The sequence below is a fragment of the Penicillium psychrofluorescens genome, assembly GCF_964197705.1.
Source record: "Penicillium psychrofluorescens genome assembly, chromosome: 2".
NCBI classification, from domain to species: domain Eukaryota; kingdom Fungi; phylum Ascomycota; class Eurotiomycetes; order Eurotiales; family Aspergillaceae; genus Penicillium; species Penicillium psychrofluorescens.
The window spans coordinates 3,271,712-3,291,946 of NC_133440.1; the positions used below are offsets into that span (position 1 = coordinate 3,271,712).

A 20,235-nucleotide genomic window follows, 5' to 3' on the forward strand; every position below is an offset into this window, starting at 1 on the left:
AAGAGGAGCGTGGGGGTGAGCTCTATGTTCATTCCCGAGGATATCAGTGAAATAGTTACGTCTAGGAGCAAAAAGGATATCGGCTGGCCAAAGTCACAGGGGCCAGCAAGAACAGTCGCAGAAAAAAACAGCATGCCGCTCGGGGAAAAAAGAAAGAACAGATTATGCCTTGGTCTTCTTGATCAGACCATCCGACTCCTTGACGCGCTGTGCCCATTCGCTGTTCTCGAGTCAGTCAGATTTACAAGACATGGGGGGGGGGGGATCACTTACGTCCAGCTGCCATCGTACACCCGGCGAAGACTGGGCTCCCCGTAGTCGGCCTCACCGAGAGCAGTCTCGATGACAGTCGCAGTAACTCCAGTGCCGCAGGAGCTGATGATGGAGCGGGAGGGTTCAATCTTGCGGTCCTCAAAGATCTTGCGCAGATCAGCAGCAGGCAGGTAGGTCTTAGTCTCCGGATCTAGCAGTTCCTGGAAGGGCATGCTCTTGGAGCCAGGCACATGACCAGAGGAGAGGCCAGGACGGGGCTCCGGGTCAGTTCCAGCCCAGCGACCGTGCGAGCGAGCATCCAGGATCTCCACATCTTCCGCACCTTCCTTGCCGTAGTCGAGAGCCAGCTCCTTCATCTCCCGGAACGAGATGACCAGCTTGGAGTCGTAGGTGGGGACGGGATATTTGGTCGTCTCCCGTGGGGCAGGCTCACCACTCTCAGTGGGAAATCCCTCACGAACCCAGAGGCGGTAGTTGTTTAAAATGTGCACATTAGGGTGACCGAAGACGCGCAGAGTCCAGCCCACGCGGGGTGCAGAGAAGACGCCTAGCTCAGCAGTGTCGTAGACCACGATCTCATCGTCGCGACGGATTCCCAACTCACTCATTGCCTCTGCAAAGGTCTCACACGTCGGCAACATGTGCGGATAAGGAGAGTCATGGTCTTTGACGGCGTCGATGTCAAAGAACCGAGCAGAGGGGATGCGTGAGTTGCGGAACGAGTCGATTCCCTTCCGGCCCTCTGGGTCATTGGGCATAAACCAGGCTGCACAAAGAGGGATCACCCGTGGGGAAGTTGAGATCTTGGTCGGCGGGTTCTTTTTGAGTGCGTCGTTGAGCTGTTTCGGGGTGACAAGGTACGAGGAGAAGGAGATTTGGCGGGACTGCGCATGTAGGCCCGGAGGGGTGGCTGTGGCCATGGCCCGGAACAAGCGGGTAGAGGGAGCTGAAGCAGATCGAATGGCCACAAAAGCCATGATTTACATAACAGATGGAAACAGTGTAGAGGAAAGAAAGCGAGAAAGAGGGTGAGAGTGCGGAGAAGATCACCTCATGTGATCCGCACGGATAATGCGATAGCGATAAGCCAAGGCGGTTGATCTTCTGTGTTTGTTTTCTTCTTGTCACTCCCTCACTCACATCCACCCACGATGAAGGTCGTCATCAAGGAGTGGAATGCTATTGCCACCTGGCACTGGGACATGCCCGAGGACGATGTCTGTGGCATCTGTCGCGTCCAGTTCGATAGCACCTGTCCCACCTGCAAATTCCCCGGCGATGACTGCTCCCTATGTGAGTGCGAGACCACCCCGCATGTTTCTTGAATTTACTAAAGAATAATTACAGTGCTAGGGAAATGTGGTCACTCGTTTCATATGGTGAGTCTTCTGTCTAGGGATCTGGTCGGTTTGGTTCTCACGAATGTCTAGCACTGCCTGTTGACCTGGATCGAGCAAGAGACTTCCAAGGGGTTGTGTCCCATGTGCCGACAGAGTATGTACTCCGGTCATATTAGATACGGAGTTGAACTAATATCTTTAAAGAATTTGAGTGGAAACAAAGTGACGAGTGATGGTCGGGCCCTGGATATGGGCCATCTTGCATCTTGGCGGTGTTCATGGCTTTCCCTAGCGATAACCCTTTTTGTTTCTGAGCTATGGTGAACACTATTGGTGTTGGAGAATCATTCTATGTTGTTATAGCCTATGGTGTCGGCCGGTCTGAAGGGAGAGACTGGGCTTTGCAATTGTGGACTACCCTAGGCGTTTTATGTTGGAGTTTGATAGAGTCATGGTTTATCTTTCAATGGTTTGAGCTTAAAATAATGCATGGAATGAGCCAAATTGAAGAAAATAATGTTTTTTCTCTTTTGCTCTCCTACTCTTTATCTCTACAGTCCAGATATATACTTCGGTGTCCTCCATATATAGGCACCGTCTACGTTGAACACCACTTCGCATCAATCAGAACCATAATCCTCCAAGAATCGAAGTGAACTACATATTCAAAAGCCCACTGCTTTATCTAAATCCTTCCGCTCAACCAAGTATCGCCCCGTGCTATACCCCAGCTACCGAACCTGTAAAGTATACGCCCGTCAGCTGACCCTATCGATAAGAGCTCAGGCACCGCATCCTGGTTGCGCTCATCATCTCACCTCACTATGTAGCCTGGGTCTACGGCGATGTCTCTGCCCAGCAACAACCCCCATCCGACCTTCTCCTCCTCACCCTCCAGCCGATCCATGTACTCTCACTCCGGCATCTCAACCCGACCGGCAGCCTCCTCCCGCCCACCAAGTGACCGAACCCAGCCGGCGCAGGAAGACCACCCTTCAACAGACGAACAACGCGCCAATCAGCTCACCTCCCCAACACATGACGGTGCCGGTGCCGAAGAAACCGGCGACGAACAAGATCCGCAGCCCACCAACCCACCATTCCAGCCCTTCTTCACCCTGATCGAAGACGCGCATACATCGGAATACCACCACCCAACAGTGCACTATTTGTTCTCTGATGACGACACAGACATTGTCACAGAAGCAGCGCTGCGCAGTTTAGAGGCACAGCAGGAGTCGCTCCCCGAATCGAAGAGAGAGCAGATAATAGAAGGGCACCCCCCGAAAGAAGAAGAGGCTAGCCCGCGGAAATCGACTATATTATTACCCCCCCCGGTCCCGGGGGTACGAGAGCATTACATCATCTTGGATGTGACACAAGATGGGAATTTGCAGAACACAACAACGGCTGAACCTTCCGCTGCTCCTGCTGAGAAAAGAGGAGAAGGTGTCACGAAATCCCTGTCCTCGTCACCCGCCAATCCACCCAACATACCACCCCCGTCAGGATTACCAACGGCACAGTTCCGGGTCTCATCAGCCCAGAGCCTCGCGCCTACATGGCAAGTGCTCAACTCCGAGCTGGTACCCGCTCCAACATTCGAAAACGGTAACCCAAGCGACACATCTGGACACGGACTCATGCTCAAAATCCACGGCACGGCTGGCCTACTCCCCTCCACGCCTCGAGACAAGGCTGCTGGCGGGGAGAAGGGCTCGCAGCGGTTAGAAGAGATGATGGATCAGTTCGCGAAGCGGATGAGCGAGCTGCAGACTGTGATTGAGGCGGGTGAGGCGGGTGGTTCGTTGGCTGTGGAGGGTGGTGAGCTGGAATCGGAAACTCAAGCTCGGGCTGAGGAGGGGGGTTCTCCTGAAGTTGGTATCGGGCAAGATGATGGTGAGAGTGCCAGGCATGTCTTTGGGGATGTGGAGCACTCGTGATACGTTTCTTTTTGGTCTCTTTTGGGTTTAATTTTTAATTTTTTGCTATGACAGCGGCTCTGGTGTATTTATCATGGGAAATGGGCGGCGTTGCAGGTTTGGTTACTTTGGTACTCAGCGAATCTATAATTCTCCTCTCGGGCACTTTGTCTAATGTAAAAAACCCCCCTTGGGGTTCAGGTGCTCCATTAGATGAATGATTAAAGAAACGCCATGAAAGCACAAGCAGAATCCAAGTTCTATATCCATACTTCACAAAAAAAGAGACCAAGCGAAAGACAAGAAGACCAGAAAACATCCCAACCCAACGACACGTTTTTCTTGGTCCAAGAAAACTCCGATCCAGAGTGCAACAACAGAATATCAAAAACCACCCACTGCGACATCGGGTATCATTCGAATAGAAAACGAAAACAAAACAAAGTAAACTAACTAGTGTTCGGTGCGACTTCGGACGCGGCGGCCACCATTGCCAATCGCAGATGGAGGGACATTCTCGCGACCCTCCATCATACCAGCCATCTTTTTGGAAAGCATCTTCTGCGGCAGTTTGCTCTCGACGGCATTGGTACCCGAGCGGCGGCGTTTGCGCGGTGGTTGCTCGGGCTCATCTTTCTCCAGCGTGTCGTCGACATCCAACGATCGTTTTTCTGCGGGGACTACATCGGGCTTGCCGGGTTGCGTGGCGTCCTCCTCAGCGTCAAACACGAGTGGTTTGGCGACGTTTAAATTGACTTCCCTAAGGCCAGTGTTGGATGAAGTGGTCGCCGTTGATGATGGAGGAGGGATTGTCCCTACCTCTTCCGCGGCATCGCTGTATACAAAGCCCTTGGATGGCGAGGCCGAGGGCGAACTGGGAAGCATGGGCGATTGCTCTTCCCCGTCGAAGGGCAGGGCGTGGAACTGTTGGGAAGTGCGGTGGCGAGTACGAAGTCCCTCATGTGATTCTGTCGTGGGAAGTTCGGTAGGGTACTCGTATCGACGTTTTTGGGGAGTAAGGCCTGTCGGTTTGTATTCCTTCATGGGGTGGTTCTGGATGTTATCGCAGAGATCGGAGAGTGGCTTTCGAACGTGGCTGTCCAAGGGCTCGGTAGATTGCTCCAGGTTTCCGGTGTGCACTTCCATATCTTCCTGGAACTGATTGATATGCTCGCTGAAGCCACCCAGCTGTTCATGCATTGCCGAGTGAGACTCCCGGACATTGGTTGCCATCGTGTCCAGACTACCGAGCTGTGCTTCATGAAAGCGACCATTCTGGGACCGTGCCTTGGCAACGAAATCGTCCAGGGCTTCCATTTGCTTGCTCATGTCGTCCATCTGAGCATCCACAATCCGAACTGTCTCTTGGTGCACCGATTCCGTGGCCCGTTTAATCGAAGCGTTGCGTTGATCAAAGGTCTGTTCCAATTAGCACGGCATTTACCCAAGAACGCAAGACAACGTACCTCCCAGTCGTTCTGCATCCGCGTCTTCATCTCGTCCTTGGATGCAGCAACGTCCTTGGTAAACTGTTCCTCCCTGAAGATCCATTCATCAATGTGTCGGTCGTGCTGCGCCGTAGCCTGCTCAAGAGAGTCGCCCGATGCAGAGATGTCGGTACGAAGAGCATCCACTCTACCCTTCAGGCGAGTAGACTGTCGCTGATTAGATTCCTCGAGTAGTCCGCGGATTTGAGACATGAGGCTGTCCCGTTCAGCCTGCGCGGTCGCCTGTTCCTCCTCAATGACCTGAGCCAAGTTCGATGAGGCTTTTCGATTGGTCTCCACTGTTTGGCGGTTTGCCTCCTGGACCTCAAGACGCAATCTGTCGATCTCAGATTTTTGCTCATCTATATGCTTGGTCATATTCTCAAACATGGACTTGAAATCCTTGCCGAGTGCCGTGTAGGATGAATGGAGGTGGCCGTGGAACTCGGTGAATTCACCAATGACCTCCTTCGAGATTCGCTCTGCTGCTACGGACAGCTTGCTCAGGCCTTCCCCAACCTTGGTCTTGACATCCTCTCGAAGGACTTTGATCTCTTCAAGGACCTCATTCATCTCGCCATGCGCATTGGACGTTTGAATCTTCGCCTCTGCCTCGGCCTTGTCGAAAGAAGAACCGAAACCTTGTAGCTGGGAACGAGTCGATTCGACGGTGCTAAACTCTTCGTTCACAAATAGAGCGATCTTGCTGGACATATCGCCGAGCAGTTTGGAATGCTGGGTTTGGAAACTTTCCATCCGAGCGTCGATCTGTTGCGTTACGTCTGAGACCTTGGTCGTGGATGTCTGCCATGTTTTCCGATTGTCGTTCTCCAGCTTGTCCTTGCGGCCAAGTTTTTCGTGCAGTCCATTGGCATCCTGGACGGTCTTGTCCAAAGTGGACAGAAGACCAGCGCCCAAGTCACGAAGTTTCGCTTCAGTGTCTTGATGGGCTTTCCGCACGATTCTCTCCTCGTCCAGATCTTGCGACGTCTTGTTGAGTATGATGTCTGTCTGCTCCAAAACATCCCGGGTCTCATTGAGCTTGTGCTGAGTGTTCTCATTGTCTTGCTTCAACATATTGAAGTTGCTTGTTACGGAGAACAGCTCCTGAACTTTGTGCCTCAGGCTCGATTCCATCGATTCGATCTTGGCCCTCTGTTCTTCATTGACAATCCGCCGGGATTCACTCTCCATGGTCATCTCCTCGTATGCGTCGGGCGTCATGTACACACCATTTCGATGCCTTGTGGCGATCAGATCGCTCTTGAGCTTCTCGATTTCCATGCCGATTTCCCGGAGTAGCTTGTTCTTTGAGACGAGCGAGTTGATTTGAGGTTTATTGCGAATATTCTTAGCTCGGAAAGCGTAGTCCAAGGTCGAGATGGTTTCCTCCAGGTTGCTTCGAGCGGGCGAAACGGTGGCAATAATGCACGTCTTCGTCCGTCCTCCGAGGGAGTCTTGCAACAGTCGTGTCAATTTGGACTCTCGGTAGGGGATGTGCGAGCCTTTGTCGACCAGCGCGTTAATCACTCTCCCCAGAGTAAGCAAACTCTTGTTGATCAGACCGGCTTCAGCTGCTCGCTTGTTCTCTGCACCGCTGCGCTGGATGTTTTCACTTCCAGCCAGATCAACTAGGTTGAGCTTGCCAGAGCTGATGTATTCCTCGCCCGAGTCGGTCGTGCGTTTGGTGAGGACGGTGACTGTGAAAATCGTATGACTGCGGGAACTCAAGTCGTTGCATTTGGTAGCTGCAACCTGGCGCTTGTGGCTACCAAGTTGAAGCAGCTTGATTCCGGTCGAAGCGGACTCAATATAGGTCTCCTCCATCCCCTGAACCATGGTACCCCCACTTGCCCCTTTCTTCTCATTCTCAAAGATCTTGAGTTTCGTGTTGTCATCGGCCGACAGCAGATCCCGCAGCTCCTCGTTGTAAAGTTCAATGAACGAACATTTGACGGTGCTTTCGGTCTCCTCGAGTTTGTGGAACAAAGAGTAAAGGACGCGTGGGATAATGCCTGCGTCGTCGGATAATATACCCAAGGTATCAGTCATATCCCCCGACATGGTATACGTCTTTCCCGTCCCTGTTTGGCCGTATGCGAAGATCGTGCAGTTGTAGCCTGCCAGCATCTGCGGATCAAATTAGTCTTGACCGGGCCATCAACGGTTGCCCATCTTACCTCGTTGAGAATCGGAAGAACCACATCTTCATAGACCACCGTCTGGTCGGCTGCTTGCGAGAAGACCTTGTCGAAGGCATAGGTCTTGTTGGAGAGGGCGTTCGGTCCCATCGACAAAGTCACCCCTGTTCCCTTGACACCTTCTGTTGATACAACCACGCCGCTGTTTTCCTTGGTTTCGCGCGCATTGCGCCCGCGACAACGCACTACCACGTGAATGCTGGTGTCCTCATTGATCTCGCGCTCATAGTCCCGGTCCTTCCGCTTGGCACCGGATACCTCGGGACTCGGTTTTTGCGCGCGCAGCGAGCTGGTCGCTGGAGGTCTCAGAGATGAGACGGCGGGCGATGCTAGCCGTTCTGGCACCGCGGAACCGGCTCGTCGAGTCGGCTGGCGCAAACCCGGCCTCCGGGTTTGGAGGGCGGAGGCAGGCCGTGCCGGGCCAGCCATTGTCGAACCGAGGGAGGATTGCGTATTTCTGGATTCAAAAGCGATATGATCTTAAAAGCAACCGACAGCACGTTGTTGTTGTTGTGAAGTTCGTCCGTTATTGTGTGGATCATCACTCAGACTCCAAAGGGCAAAACGTAAACAAAGGCGGCACGTGCCCGGGGCCCAAGCTCCTTAGTCACGCTCCCCTCCTCACATGACTGGGTCCGCTGCCCGTATCGTCATCGGCTTCTTTACTTCTTTCCTTCTTCTTCAGCTTTCTCTTCAGTCAACATCTACTACTGACATTACACTGCTGTATTTCGGCGCATACTCATATGGACCCCTGTTTCCTGGACAGGCCATGAAACCGGGCTACACATCAAGATGACTGCCAAACCATCGGCACAAGTTCAGATATCCCCGGGAAAGGGCCTGGGTTCCATCAGTACGCCTTTTTGGTCGGATTTCTGCGGGCTAGATGAGACCAGCTAACTCTTGTGCAGCTCTGGGCGCTTCGTTACACAACGTCCTGACCCGGGTCAAGTCCCATCCCCAAATCTACCCCGCGCTCGACCTTGCTTACTCCTCTGCGGACCCTGTGCGCCAGCCGGTGATCCTACAGCTCCCGTTGAATGGCTTGCGCCTTCGTTTCGATGGACCAGACCAGCGATTGCGTTTGATAGAAGTCCTGGACTTCTCTCGCACCAGTCTGGTATACAAAGCCCAGGACGTACTGAAAAGCGCCAAACCAACTGAGCAGCCGGGATCGCAACAGGGTCCTACCTTCCGACATGTCTACAACCGTCTATTTGGTCCGTCCTATCCAGGTGAATACGTACCACCGACAGATAACTCGCCGTATGGCACCTATGTGTTGTCATACCCTGGCATCGCATTCTCGTTTCCACTGCAGCACTCGGCCTGGTCCGACCAGTGCGACTTTGTCGCGCTCCTCTCATCATCGGCAGCACTGCCGGCTACCTCCATGGCCATTTTTCAGGGACCGTCTTGGCCCGAGATCAGAGCAAAGCTGTTCACGCAGCAGCCGCAGTATCCACGCTCCTCGGCCTTGGTTGGCAAAAATCGAGAAACACTTGCCGACGAGATCGAGGAGTTCCGCATTTTTGGTGCTGGAAAGCTGGAGGTAGTGAGACGATCAAATCCCCCGCTATCCATCAAGCTCGCCGAGACTACTCCGCAAGATCTGATTGCCGATTTCGGTCCGCCAGACGCCGTGTACCGTAAGAATGACCGCCGAATCTCGATCCACCGTGCGGCTGGACGTGGGGGTGGGGGTGCTCTGCACATGAGCCCCTCTCCCGGTAGAGGAATCGACCTTCCCGATACTGATCACTCCTCCAGTAACAGCGTGACTGATGATTCAGATGAGGAGATCTCCCCGGACAACCTCGGAGACCCGAGCTCGTTGCCAACGGAGTGTTTTTTCAATTACTTTCATCATGGATTCGATGCCTTCATATCTTATCCAACCGAACCAGGCCCGGCATTTCCCACGTCGGGCTTGCCTGATCCCACACCTCAGCCTCCATTGTCTCAGTTGGCAGTCACAAAGATCATCCTGCATGGCAATGTGCCGGGCTCCTATCCCTTTAACCGTCACCGACGCAGCCGCTGGCGGATTCAACTGGACAGCTCTGGCGACCATCTGACTTCCGAGACGCCATACGACGAGGTCTCTGAGCGTCTGCGCGATCTCTGGAAAGAATCATTCTCCAACCCTGCCGAGGAGCGTGCTCTGCAACGTCCGATGGTATTGAATCGCGGTTGGGGTGACAGCCCGGAGAGTAGCGTGGAGTTCCTCGGAGGATGGGAAGAAAGCACAGCCAAAGGTGTCCGGACGGGCGATGGCGACGATTCCGGGTTGGGCAACACGGAGCTCTTTGGCTTCCCGGGGCTCTTATTTGAGGTGCTGAAGAACGGCGCCGTGAGCTGCTTGACGATATATTGATGCGACATGAATTCTCTTTTGTGTGACGGCGTTGGATTCGACTCATAGCGTAGCCTCGCCAGGCGAATCCGAAGGTAGGTAGGATAACTTCTTTAGAACCCGCGAAGGTATTCTTCTCTACTGTAATTAGGGCGATAGATGGTGTAATTTATCTTGTTTTGGAATTACCATTTGGGGATCTCCTGAATCACTTTGGCGCGTGTAACTTGTCACCTGATGTAACAATACAATACATCTCCGGAACATTTCTTCTTCTTCCCATTGCTTTGACATTCAACACGAGCAAGACGATGCCAGCGCGGTCCTGGTCGTCGACGCTCAAGCTCCCCAAGTCGACCTTCCCCCCGCGGGTGTCTCCGGCCGACCAAGCAAAATACCTCAAGCGATGCACCGATGACCTCTACGCCTGGCAGCGTCGCGAACGACCAGCCCTACAACCTTTCGTGCTGCACGATGGTCCGCCATACGCCAATGGAGAATTGCACATTGGACACGCGCTGAATAAGGTCTTGAAAGATATAATTTGCAGAGTTCAATTAGGGCAGGGAAAGCGGGTGCGCTATGTACCGGGCTGGGACTGCCATGGACTCCCTATTGAGCTGAAAGCGCTACAAGGTCTGCGCGAGGTGGGGATCCGGGATGGCTCAGTCAGCGCTGCAGTCATTCGGAAAGCTGCGCGGCAGCTGGCGGCAGAGACGGTGACGGAGCAGATGAAAGGGTTTCGCGGGTTTGCGGTCATGGCGGACTGGGACAAACACTGGAAGACGATGGACAAGCAATTCGAGATGCGACAGCTCGGCATTTTCCGGGAGATGGTCGATCGGGGGTTGATCTACCGGAAATTCAAACCGGTCTACTGGTCACCGTCCACTGGGACGGCACTGGCAGAGGCAGAGCTCGAGTACAAAGACGATCATGTCTCGACCGCGGCCCTGGTCAAGTTTCCTCTCGCCACGATCCCGACACACTTGATCAACGACCCTCTGATTCAAGTGAACGATTTGAGTGCCGTGATTTGGACTACAACGCCCTGGACCCTACCGGCCAATGCTGCCATTGCGGTCAGCGAGTCGTTGGAGTACACTATAGTCCAGTCGGACACCCACGGCCACCTTCTCGTTGCTCAGTCTCGATTCGAATATCTCCAAACAATGCTGAAAGAAGACCTCTCGATCATCGTCCCATCCATTCTCGGATCTGAGTTGGCAGAAAAGACCACTTATCGGCCACTCTTCAAGAGTGCGGAAGCCGACCCGCAGCCTATCATCGCGGCAGACTTTGTCACGGCTGACTCTGGATCCGGTCTTGTTCACTGTGCTCCGGGCCACGGTATGGAAGACTACGAGGCGTGTCTTGCACGCGGGATTCCCGTGTTTGCTCCTGTCAACGACGAAGGACGATTTACGGAGAAAGCGATGCCCCATGACCCCACGAGATTGACAGGCAAGGCTGTCTTGGGAGAAGGCAATGACGCTGTTGTAGAGTATGCCGAGTCACGCGGTCAGCTACTCGCCAAACACCGGTACGAACACAAGTATCCGTACGACTGGCGTTCCAAACTCCCGATCATCATTCGGGCCACGGAGCAGTGGTTCGCAGACGTGGCCGACATTCGGGGTAGTGCTCTCCGAGCACTGGAGGATGTTCACTTTGTTCCCGAAGCCGGCAAGCATCGCCTCGAGAATTTTGTGAAGAACCGAAGTGAATGGTGCATCTCACGTCAACGCGCTTGGGGCGTCCCGATCCCAGCAATCTATCACCGGACCACGGGCGAGGCCGTCCTGACGAAAGACAGTGTGTCGCACATCATGGCCACCATTGAAGAGCGTGGGATTGATGCCTGGTGGACAGATAGTGCTGACGATTCGGCCTGGATCCCGCCGTCCCTGCGCGATGAGGCTGGGCCGGGCTACCGCCGCGGAACAGACACTATGGACGTTTGGTTTGACAGCGGGACCAGTTGGACGAGCGAAGTTACGGCTGAGCGAGATCATCCGGCCGATGTGTATTTGGAGGGAAGTGACCAGCATCGGGGTTGGTTCCAATCCGGGCTCCTCACATTCATTGCGCACCAACTTGCCTCCGGTCAGACATCAACTCCTCGCGCGCCTTTTAAGCATCTCATTACGCACGGCTTTACGCTCGACGAGGATGGTCGCAAGATGAGCAAGTCGATTGGGAACGTTATTGCCCCACAGTCCATCATGGACGGCACGCTCTTGCCGCCCCTCAAACCACGGAAGGGGAAGAAGAAGACAGAGAAGCCAGGGCCGGAGTACGACGCACTCGGACCCGACGCCCTTCGCATGTGGGTGGCGAGCAGCGACTACACGCGCGACGTGGTGATTGGAAAGCAGGTGCTCCAAACCGTCAACACCAGCCTCCACAAGTTCCGCGTGACCTTCAAACTGCTGCTGGGGGCGCTCGCTGATTTCCGGCAAAACTGCCGGGTGCCGTATGAGCAGCTGCAACAAGTAGACCGGATTGCCCTGATGCATCTTTCGCAAATGGTCTTGGCCTCGCGAGCGGCGTGTGAGAACTTCGAATTCTACAAGGCCGTCAACGTGATGAACCGATGGGCCAACCTCGAGTTCTCCGCTTTCTACATGGAGGCCATTAAAGATCGGCTGTACACGCATGGCGAAAACAGCCCGAGCCGACGCGCGGCGCAGACGACCCTGTTTCACATCTGCACCCATCTCCAGGAAGTCCTGGGCCCGATTACTCCGATGCTTGTGGAGGAGACTTGGGAGCATGCACCGGACGCGATCCGTTCGCACTGCGAGCACCCGCTGCAACGCCTGGTGTCTGTCCCCGCAGCGGAATGGCAGGACCCCGCGTTGGAGACGAGCTACCAGGAGATTGTGGCAGTGCACTCGGTCATCAAAAACCTGCAGGAGCAAGCCCGCAGTCAGAAACAGCTAGGCTCGTCCCTACAATCGTTTGTACACCTCGCACTCCCGGCAAACAAATCTATTTTCCGCCAAGTTTTAAGCGAGCTTCCTGATCTGTTTGTGGTTTCGTCGGTTACTCTGGGCCAACATGGCGAGGAGGCCGTCCCCGACGAAATCGAGCATGCTGAGTGGCAGTACATGGAGTCCTTTGAGCTCCCCAGCGGCCAGCAAGGCACGGTGCACGTCTACGCGCCACAGGCCTCCAAATGCCCCCGGTGTTGGCGGTACGCCGTTCCGACAGAGGCGGCAGAGGAGGCCATCTGCGATCGCTGTGAGACAGTGGTACGCGAGATGGAAATGTAATCTGGATTTTCTGTACGATAGTGCGCCCTGTACCATAGATGAACCAATCGGGTTATCCAATAGATGCGCGATCCGACGTCGTGTCTCCCAATCTATTTGTCTTCGTATGACGACATGATCGAGTCAGCGACTCCCCGGACTTGATTTGCTTGTAAATCCAGGTTCTGGGCTATTTATGACCGCGTCCCCGTTCCTCACGAGTTCTTTTCATTCCCCATCTGCCATCATGTTCGACACGTCTAAAACTCCGATTATGCCGCTGCCGACTCCCACCTCGACGACGACGGCCACCACCACGTCGGTGGGGCCTATCCCGACTGTCATCCCCGGCATCATCCCGGTCCTCCAGGAAATGGGTGATGCGGGCAAACGAACGCTATGGTATGTCCTGTAGCGACTCTATCGTTCAACAAAACTCACACCGGTGCAGGGTCGTCACAGTGCTCATGGGTATATCGTCCTTGGTATTCTACATCCTCGGCGGCCGAGCTCCCTTGGTAAGTACTACTACAGCCATACCCCAGCCATAGCGTAATATCCCATCTAACCAACAAAAACAGCCCAAGCGAGTCTTCCACACAATCGCCTCCCTAATCACCACCATCTCCTTCATAACCTACCTCGCCCTAGCCACCGGCCAAGGCATCGCCTGGAAACACGCCAATATCACCGAGAGCCACAAGCACGTCCCGGACACATCCCAGGAATATCTCCGCCAAGTGCTCTGGCTCCGCTACGTAAACTGGGCCCTGACCACGCCCCTCCTTCTGGTGAATCTCTCCCTGCTCTCCGGCCTGCCGGGCGCGAATCTTGTCGCGGCCATCGCGGCCAACCTGGTCATGTTGGCCACGGGCCTGCTCGGCTCCTTTGCCGGACAGACCCGCCAGCGATGGGCGTGGCTTACGCTGAGCTGTATTTCGTATCTGGTTGTGATCCACCACGCGGGATTCCATGCTGCGAACGCGGTGAGGAACAAGGATGCGCCGACGAGGAGGTTTTTCGGCTCGTTCGCTGCGGTGGGGCTGGTTGTTTATGCTTTGTTCCCGATGTATGTTGTACCCTCCCTCTCTTTTTTTGATAACTTGGGAGAGTTTCGTTCGAGTTTCTCATGCTGATGTTGTACAGCTCCCTTGCCTCGGGGGTTCTTGCGCTCAAACTCAGCGTCGACGCGGAGACTATCCTCTTTGCGATTATGGATATCATGATGCAGGGGATTTTGGGATACTGGCTTTTGCTGGCGCATGATAGTGCGTCCGGAATGTAAGTGCTGAATTACCGTGATTGCTGGAGTGGTGGATGCTAATCTCCGAATAGAACCACTTATACCGATGGCTTTTGGGCGCATGGAGTGGCCAATGAGGGTGCTATTCGCATCGCGGAGGACGAAGAGGGTGCGTAGGAAGAGTGAGAGACTTGACAGACTGTGGAATATCAGTCTTGGGTGTGTTGGGGTGGTGAACGCACCAAATGAATCGACATGTGATCCGTTTGATAGTTTAAAGCAGCAACGAAAAGTCGGGCTTGTTTTCGATTTCTCTTCTCAGCCTATTCTGTATCTCGAATTTTTGAATTCACTTCCTCTCCTTTTGAACAAACCATGCAACCCTCACTCGATCAAGTCTTCTTCCTAGAACCGTCCAGAACCTTGTTCATTCCACCGAACGCAACCTCGTGCACCTTCTTCCCACCCCGCAGATCCACAACCTTCAAGTCCTTCTCCAATTCCAGCGGCACAATACCCACAGGGATCGGATCGAGATCAATGGTCTTTGCGTAACGCACCACCACCTTCCTCATACCGCGAGACAGCCAGAATCCAGAATCAACACAGTTTCCCTTGAAACAGATCTTGCGCAGTCTCTTCGGATCGAACCAATGCAGGAAGGGGTCTGCATCCACTACAAATCCAGTCAAGGTGAGGGTTTTGATTGGCAGACACTTCGCGGCACGACCCATGGCCAGGGCGCGGACCTTGGCTGCTTCAATGCACTGCTTGTCGAGATACTCGCCGTGTCCGATATCCGGATGCAACGTTCCGTTTCCTTGACCACTGTAGAAATGACCCTTCAGTAAATTAGGGAAGAAGAACAAAGAAAAGTCCAACACTTACTAGTAAACAGGCGCTCCACTAAGCCCATCATCTATCTTCCACCCGTCCCGAATGAGCGTCCACCGTCCCGCATGAGAAAGGCTCACGATCTCCGGCTCCATGGCCATGCCCAGTTCCAGCTCCTCGAGGTCCATGTTTAGCCAGGCCGTCACCCAGATAATGGTCTGGTACGACTGCAGCATGCCCGTGAGTTTGAGCGAACGCAGACGACGAAACAAACACAGCGGCTGCAGTTCGACGGTATCAAAGAGCGGATCATCTCCTTTAACGGGGCGAAATAGATCCAAGCCCAGTGACTCCTTGTTCTTGGACAGGCGCTCCCATGTCTCCACGCCTTTGAAATTGGAAAGCGGGTTTGCTGCCGTGGCGATATCATTGCTTTCCAGGGCAGATCCATGGAAAACCGACTTGGGCTTGGAGAGAGTAAAGGGTTTCACAGGTGGGTGTTTTGCATCCTCAGACCAGACCAAACTATTTGCCGATTTCTTCGAGGGCGAGTTTCTGAGACGGTTAAAGTCTCGAAGACGAGACGAAGAAACGGCATTTGCGACGGAAGCACTGCGGCGCAGACTTCCCTTCCGAGTGAGTGTGAGGTCGCTCACACTCAGACCACGACGGTGTTTCTTCTTGGTTGTCTCGTCGGCGGAGACGGCTGAGCGAGGGCCGGGCTCAGGGCCCAGGTTGAAGGGGAAGCGGGTGTGGAGGTCTGGACAGTGAGCTGGTTAGCGTGACCAGTAAGTCGACTCGGATTGGTACTTTTCGCCTGCTCCTGCTCCTGCTCCTGCTTCTGGTTCAGCTCCTCCTCGTAGGCGGCGGTGCTTTTCCAAAAGTCCCATCCCATCAGGGTGTCTCTCCAGTGGGCGGGATAGTCATCCATCTTGGGATGTTCGCAGAGGTGGAAGAAAGTCATTGGAGGACGAGGGGGACCCAATGGGTAAGTCGAGGGCAGTCGAAGAAGGAAAGAGCAAAGGGACCGAGTGGTCGAGGTAGAGAGGATAACATGACAACTTCCAAAGACGACGGATCATCCTGTCTTGATTGTAGGCACTTTTTTTTAATCTGAATGCGGTGATTTGTAACGTGGACTTGATATTCTACGATGAAGAAAATGGTTAATGCGGATATCGAAGACTTCATGGTATAAAAGTCGCGAATCTCCACTAGGCCATTGATGATCTACGGCCACACCGTTAGCCTCATTTGGCGTAGTGCGATCTCGGAAATGCGGGGAAGTGGCGTCTTGCTCGAATGGCGTCCGATCGCCGCGATCGGGCCGGACAGTCAGAGGCTGGTCTTGGATTCAAGATCGCTACGATTGATCCTAGAGATGGATACTGGTGCAGCACGTTCAAAGGGGAATTCTACTACCCGCGGGGCCCTGAGCGGGATGAATGGCGCCATTGAATGGATTCCTAGATCGGGCTACTGTCAACGCTTGCCGTCAGGCCCCCCGCGGTGCAGCTGAATTGTTGACGATCGCACGTAAGGCTGATCCGAGGGAGAAACCTCAGCCGCAACTGCTTCCCCAGAACAGATTTGCCGATTGCAACTTCTCACTGACATTCTAAAGGACTCGCTGGACCATCTTAACTCCACTATTCGATTCCACTGTTCGACAGCTATGGCTTCCCAGATCAATGCTACCGTCAGTCTTCGCGAGTGAGTGGATGAGCACACGGCTGATCTTCCAGTGCAGGAGTTTCCAGGAAACATCATCAACAACCAGTTTGTGCCCACACCCAAGACGCGTCATTCCATCAACCCTTCCACCGGCGAGCCACTGTACGAAGTCCCTTATTCCACTCAGGAGGACGTGGATGCTGCCGTGAAGCACGCGCGCACGGCATTCAAAAGCTGGTCCAAGGTTCCCTTTCAAGAACGCTCGCGACTTCTTCTTGCTTATGCCGATGCCCTCTCAGCCCAGCGCTCGCCGCTGGAGAAGTTGCTGGTGCAGGAACAGGGCAAGCCACTTGAACTGGCCAAGACGGAGTTTGACATGAGTATAGACTGGCTTCGAAAGTTTGCCACGATGGAAGTCAAGGATGAAGTGCTCGACGAAAACGAGGAGCGGACGGTTATCCAGACATTCTCGCCCATCGGAGTATGCTGCGGCATTGTCCCCTGGAACTGGCCCGTCCTGCTTGGCCTGGCCAAAGTTGGACCAGCGCTGATCACTGGCAACACGGTCATCATCAAGCCATCCCCTTTCACGCCGTACTGCGACCTGAAGCTCGGCGAGATCGGCATGAGCATCTTCCCACCAGGCGTCTTCCAGGTCCTCAGTGGAGGAGATGACCTCGGTCCGATGCTCACCGAGCATCCTGACATCGACAAAATTGCCTTCACTGGTTCCAGCGCAACCGGCAAACTGGTCATGCAGAGCTGCGCTAAGACCCTCAAGCGCCTTACCCTCGAGCTTGGGGGTAACGACCCGGCAATCGTGTGCGAGGATGTCGACATCGACGCCATCGTGCCCAAGATCACCACGCTCGCGTTCCTCAACTCTGGCCAGATCTGTATGCTAATCAAACGGGTGTACATTCACGAAAAGATTTACGACAAGTTCCGGGATGCCATGGTCGCTTTTGCCAAATCCATCAAGACGGGCGATGGATTTGAGCCGGATGTGGTCGTCGGGCCAATCCAAAACAGCATGCAGTGAGTGAAAGCAACCCTGCGTGTATCTTTTTCTCACCAAAAACACTCTTTAGATTCGAGAAAGTCAAGGATATGTACTCCGAAATTGGCAAACGCAGCTGGAAACAGGCTCTCGAGGGCCAAGTATTCAAAGACTCCAAGGGCTACTTCATCAGTCCCGCCATCATCGACAACCCACCCGAAGACTCCCGCATCGTGGTCGAGGAACCCTTTGGGCCCATCGTGCCTCTCCTCAAGTGGTCCGATGAGGACGATGTCATTGAACGGGCAAACCACGGCAAGTCCGGTCTGGGTGCCTCGGTGTGGAGCAAGGATCTGGATCGGGCAGAGAGATTGGCCCGGTGCCTTTCCGCGGGGAGTGTCTGGATCAATTCTCACTTTGATGTTGCGCCCAATGTGCCATTCGGAGGACACAAGTGGAGTGGCATTGGCAGCGAATTCGGCATGGCTGGTCTGAAGTTGTGCTGTAACTCCACGTCGCTCTGGAAGTGGAAGAATGTCATGTAATCGGATTGTTTGCAAATACCCCGGCGGGCTAACTGGGTCTTTGGCGGGTTCTACTGCAGCATGGTATCTTCTGCTACGCACATGTATACCTGGGTGCTCCTCAAAGCTGCATGCGCAATACTCTCAAGTAAACACAATTGACACCAAACATATCCGGCAACTGATAGCGATCTCCAAGCCAAGAAGTATATTCCCAGATGAGGTCAGAATCCTTGAAGATGAGGATTCACAGCCAAGTGGAGGCCGTAGCGCCTTTTAGTGCCTCGTAACACCAATCACACCCGCGCCTCTTACCGAGCTTCTTCGCTTCTTCTCTTGCCGACACAGCCATGGGAGATCGCAGACCCCTCGACTAGCCTTGAATAGGAATACATGTGATGCCGCCGTAGCCTTGCGCCAGAGGCTACTGTTAGTGCACCCGAAACCGAAGGATTGGCATTATTTACATTGCTTCATCCCCGGCCTGTCGCCATGTTGTCGATATCGACTTTCACCACTCCTTCGTGGCCTTTCTTGAAACGCCGTCCACCATGAAACACTTCTCCCTCTCCCGAGGACTAGGTGTCTTCGTCGTCGCCGCCTTCACTGTCTGCGCAACGTCCGACTCAAGCGGCAACCCCCTCGCGACAATAGACCAGCACGCTCTCGACGCGCTCGCGATTGAGATCAGCAACGATGATCACTTCGTGGTGCTCAAGGCCGAAGCCAAAGCAGCCTTCCAAACAGCCCACGGCCTGCCCATCAGCGACGAAGCGGCCTCGAGTCTCGATGAAGCCATCGACGAGTTGGCATTCAGCTCTATCCAAAAGGCTGTCAATACGGACGCCTACCACCCCAAGATATACTGGGTGGATGCGGGACCGCGCAATTGGTTTGGGCTGGATGTGCCGGGGGGTCGATATTCCTACGACAATCCGGACTGTTTCTTCCGGACGATTCCTATCGATTATAGCCTGGACTATGTCGTCAGGGGGTACCGGCACACGCCCGGACCGGCCGATGTGACCTTTTCGCTGATCAGCGATCCCAATTCGCAGAATACCGTCGCCGCGCTGGCGGGCACTGACCTAGTGATCGAGAGTGATGGCTCGTACACGGTCACCATCAACAGCTCGTCTGCCAATGGCCAGGCAAACCATATCCAATCCACGCTCCTCGCGAAACAACTGTTGATCCGCAACAACCTCGGCGACTGGTTCGCAAAGCCAGACAACCTCACCGTCGAGGTGATCAACGCCGACGCCCACAGCGCCAAAAGCAAAGCGGACATCATCCTCGCCGCGGGATGGGACCTCCAAGAGTCGATCGTGGACTACGGCGTCGGCGCACTCGGACTCAAAACCATGACCAACCAGGTCAACACCCTCGCGGACCCCAGCCAATCCAGCAGCCTGGGCACACTAACCACCCAAGCGAGTTCCTTCGGCCACTTCGATCTCTCCGACACCGAAGCCCTAGTCGCAACGCTGACCAAGGGACCGGCCGATTACTTCGTAGTTCCCCTATCCAATCCATGGATGATAACCAAAGACCCCGGCACGCGACAGATCAGCCTGAACAGTGCGCAGGCGGAGCCCAATGCAAACGGCACGTACACGTTCGTGATCTCGCCCTCGGATCCGGGCGTGTATAATTGGATTGATATGGCGGGATTGCACGAGGTGACGACTATGGTGCGCTGGCAGGGTCTGCCGACGTCGAATTCGTCGGCGAGTGATGCGCTGAGTGTTGTTGCGCAGATTGTGCCGTTGGCGGATTTGAAGACTGTTCTTCCGGACGGGACGCGGTTTGTTACCGTGGAGGAGAGGAAGGCGCAGCTTGCGAAGCGAGTTGAAGCGTATGCGCTGAGGACGGCGGTCTAGACTGGGGTTATGTCGTCCCATGTGGTGTATACTCGGGGATCAGTCATATAGAGCCCGAGACAGGGGAGTTGTTTCTACTGTATCAGTCAATCTGATAACGCCATGTCTCCGTGGTGATCTACTCGTGGAAGAAAATATATGGCTGGCAAAAAAGGGCCGCATGCTTTTTGTGTTTCCATTCCCGTAAATACATCACCCATCAAACCCATCAGCGAAACCGACCACTTTTTTTTACTCT

General features: G+C 54.3%; 10 protein-coding genes across 10 annotated transcripts; 7 read left to right on the top strand and 3 right to left on the bottom strand.

Annotated features, from left to right (window-relative positions):
• Positions 1 to 162: 162 nt before the first annotated feature.
• On the bottom strand, positions 163 to 1,250 carry PFLUO_LOCUS3408 (uncharacterized protein; the record flags this gene model as incomplete). Its single annotated transcript, XM_073780651.1, has 2 exons — positions 163 to 220; positions 274 to 1,250. The coding sequence occupies 2 exons, from the start codon at positions 1,248 to 1,250 to the stop codon at positions 163 to 165; spliced, it is 1,035 nt and encodes a 344-aa protein (XP_073637485.1).
• A 174-nt stretch (positions 1,251 to 1,424) lies between these two features.
• On the top strand, positions 1,425 to 1,703 carry PFLUO_LOCUS3409 (ubiquitin-protein ligase Anaphase Promoting Complex; the record flags this gene model as incomplete). The annotated part of the gene is made up of 2 exons (XM_073780652.1): positions 1,425 to 1,570; positions 1,670 to 1,703. The coding sequence occupies 2 exons, from the start codon at positions 1,425 to 1,427 to the stop codon at positions 1,701 to 1,703; spliced, it is 180 nt and encodes a 59-aa protein (XP_073637486.1).
• Positions 1,704 to 2,518: 815 nt separating this feature from the next.
• On the top strand, positions 2,519 to 3,556 carry PFLUO_LOCUS3410 (uncharacterized protein; the record flags this gene model as incomplete). The annotated part of the gene is made up of 1 exon (XM_073780653.1): positions 2,519 to 3,556. One exon carries the CDS (start codon positions 2,519 to 2,521, stop codon positions 3,554 to 3,556), a length of 1,038 nt encoding a protein of 345 aa, XP_073637487.1.
• A 432-nt stretch (positions 3,557 to 3,988) lies between these two features.
• On the bottom strand, positions 3,989 to 7,652 carry PFLUO_LOCUS3411 (Kinesin- motor protein; the record flags this gene model as incomplete). The annotated part of the gene is made up of 3 exons (XM_073780654.1): positions 3,989 to 4,954; positions 5,002 to 7,152; positions 7,203 to 7,652. The coding sequence occupies 3 exons, from the start codon at positions 7,650 to 7,652 to the stop codon at positions 3,989 to 3,991; spliced, it is 3,567 nt and encodes a 1,188-aa protein (XP_073637488.1).
• A 366-nt stretch (positions 7,653 to 8,018) lies between these two features.
• On the top strand, positions 8,019 to 9,603 carry PFLUO_LOCUS3412 (uncharacterized protein; the record flags this gene model as incomplete). Its single annotated transcript, XM_073780656.1, has 2 exons — positions 8,019 to 8,079; positions 8,138 to 9,603. 2 exons carry the CDS (start codon positions 8,019 to 8,021, stop codon positions 9,601 to 9,603), a joined length of 1,527 nt encoding a protein of 508 aa, XP_073637489.1.
• A 290-nt stretch (positions 9,604 to 9,893) lies between these two features.
• On the top strand, positions 9,894 to 12,860 carry PFLUO_LOCUS3413 (isoleucine-tRNA ligase; the record flags this gene model as incomplete). The annotated part of the gene is made up of 1 exon (XM_073780657.1): positions 9,894 to 12,860. The coding sequence occupies one exon, from the start codon at positions 9,894 to 9,896 to the stop codon at positions 12,858 to 12,860; it is 2,967 nt and encodes a 988-aa protein (XP_073637490.1).
• A 226-nt stretch (positions 12,861 to 13,086) lies between these two features.
• PFLUO_LOCUS3414 (uncharacterized protein) lies at positions 13,087 to 14,259 on the top strand (the record flags this gene model as incomplete). The annotated part of the gene is made up of 5 exons (XM_073780658.1): positions 13,087 to 13,241; positions 13,291 to 13,357; positions 13,421 to 13,908; positions 13,986 to 14,120; positions 14,175 to 14,259. 5 exons carry the CDS (start codon positions 13,087 to 13,089, stop codon positions 14,257 to 14,259), a joined length of 930 nt encoding a protein of 309 aa, XP_073637491.1.
• Positions 14,260 to 14,474: 215 nt separating this feature from the next.
• On the bottom strand, positions 14,475 to 15,847 carry PFLUO_LOCUS3415 (uncharacterized protein; the record flags this gene model as incomplete). The annotated part of the gene is made up of 3 exons (XM_073780659.1): positions 14,475 to 14,910; positions 14,971 to 15,676; positions 15,727 to 15,847. The coding sequence occupies 3 exons, from the start codon at positions 15,845 to 15,847 to the stop codon at positions 14,475 to 14,477; spliced, it is 1,263 nt and encodes a 420-aa protein (XP_073637492.1).
• Positions 15,848 to 16,591: 744 nt separating this feature from the next.
• PFLUO_LOCUS3416 (uncharacterized protein) lies at positions 16,592 to 18,135 on the top strand (the record flags this gene model as incomplete). Its single annotated transcript, XM_073780660.1, has 3 exons — positions 16,592 to 16,615; positions 16,667 to 17,628; positions 17,682 to 18,135. The coding sequence occupies 3 exons, from the start codon at positions 16,592 to 16,594 to the stop codon at positions 18,133 to 18,135; spliced, it is 1,440 nt and encodes a 479-aa protein (XP_073637493.1).
• A 530-nt stretch (positions 18,136 to 18,665) lies between these two features.
• On the top strand, positions 18,666 to 19,997 carry PFLUO_LOCUS3417 (uncharacterized protein; the record flags this gene model as incomplete). Its single annotated transcript, XM_073780661.1, has 1 exon — positions 18,666 to 19,997. The coding sequence occupies one exon, from the start codon at positions 18,666 to 18,668 to the stop codon at positions 19,995 to 19,997; it is 1,332 nt and encodes a 443-aa protein (XP_073637494.1).
• Between the last annotated feature and the right edge of the window lie 238 nt (positions 19,998 to 20,235).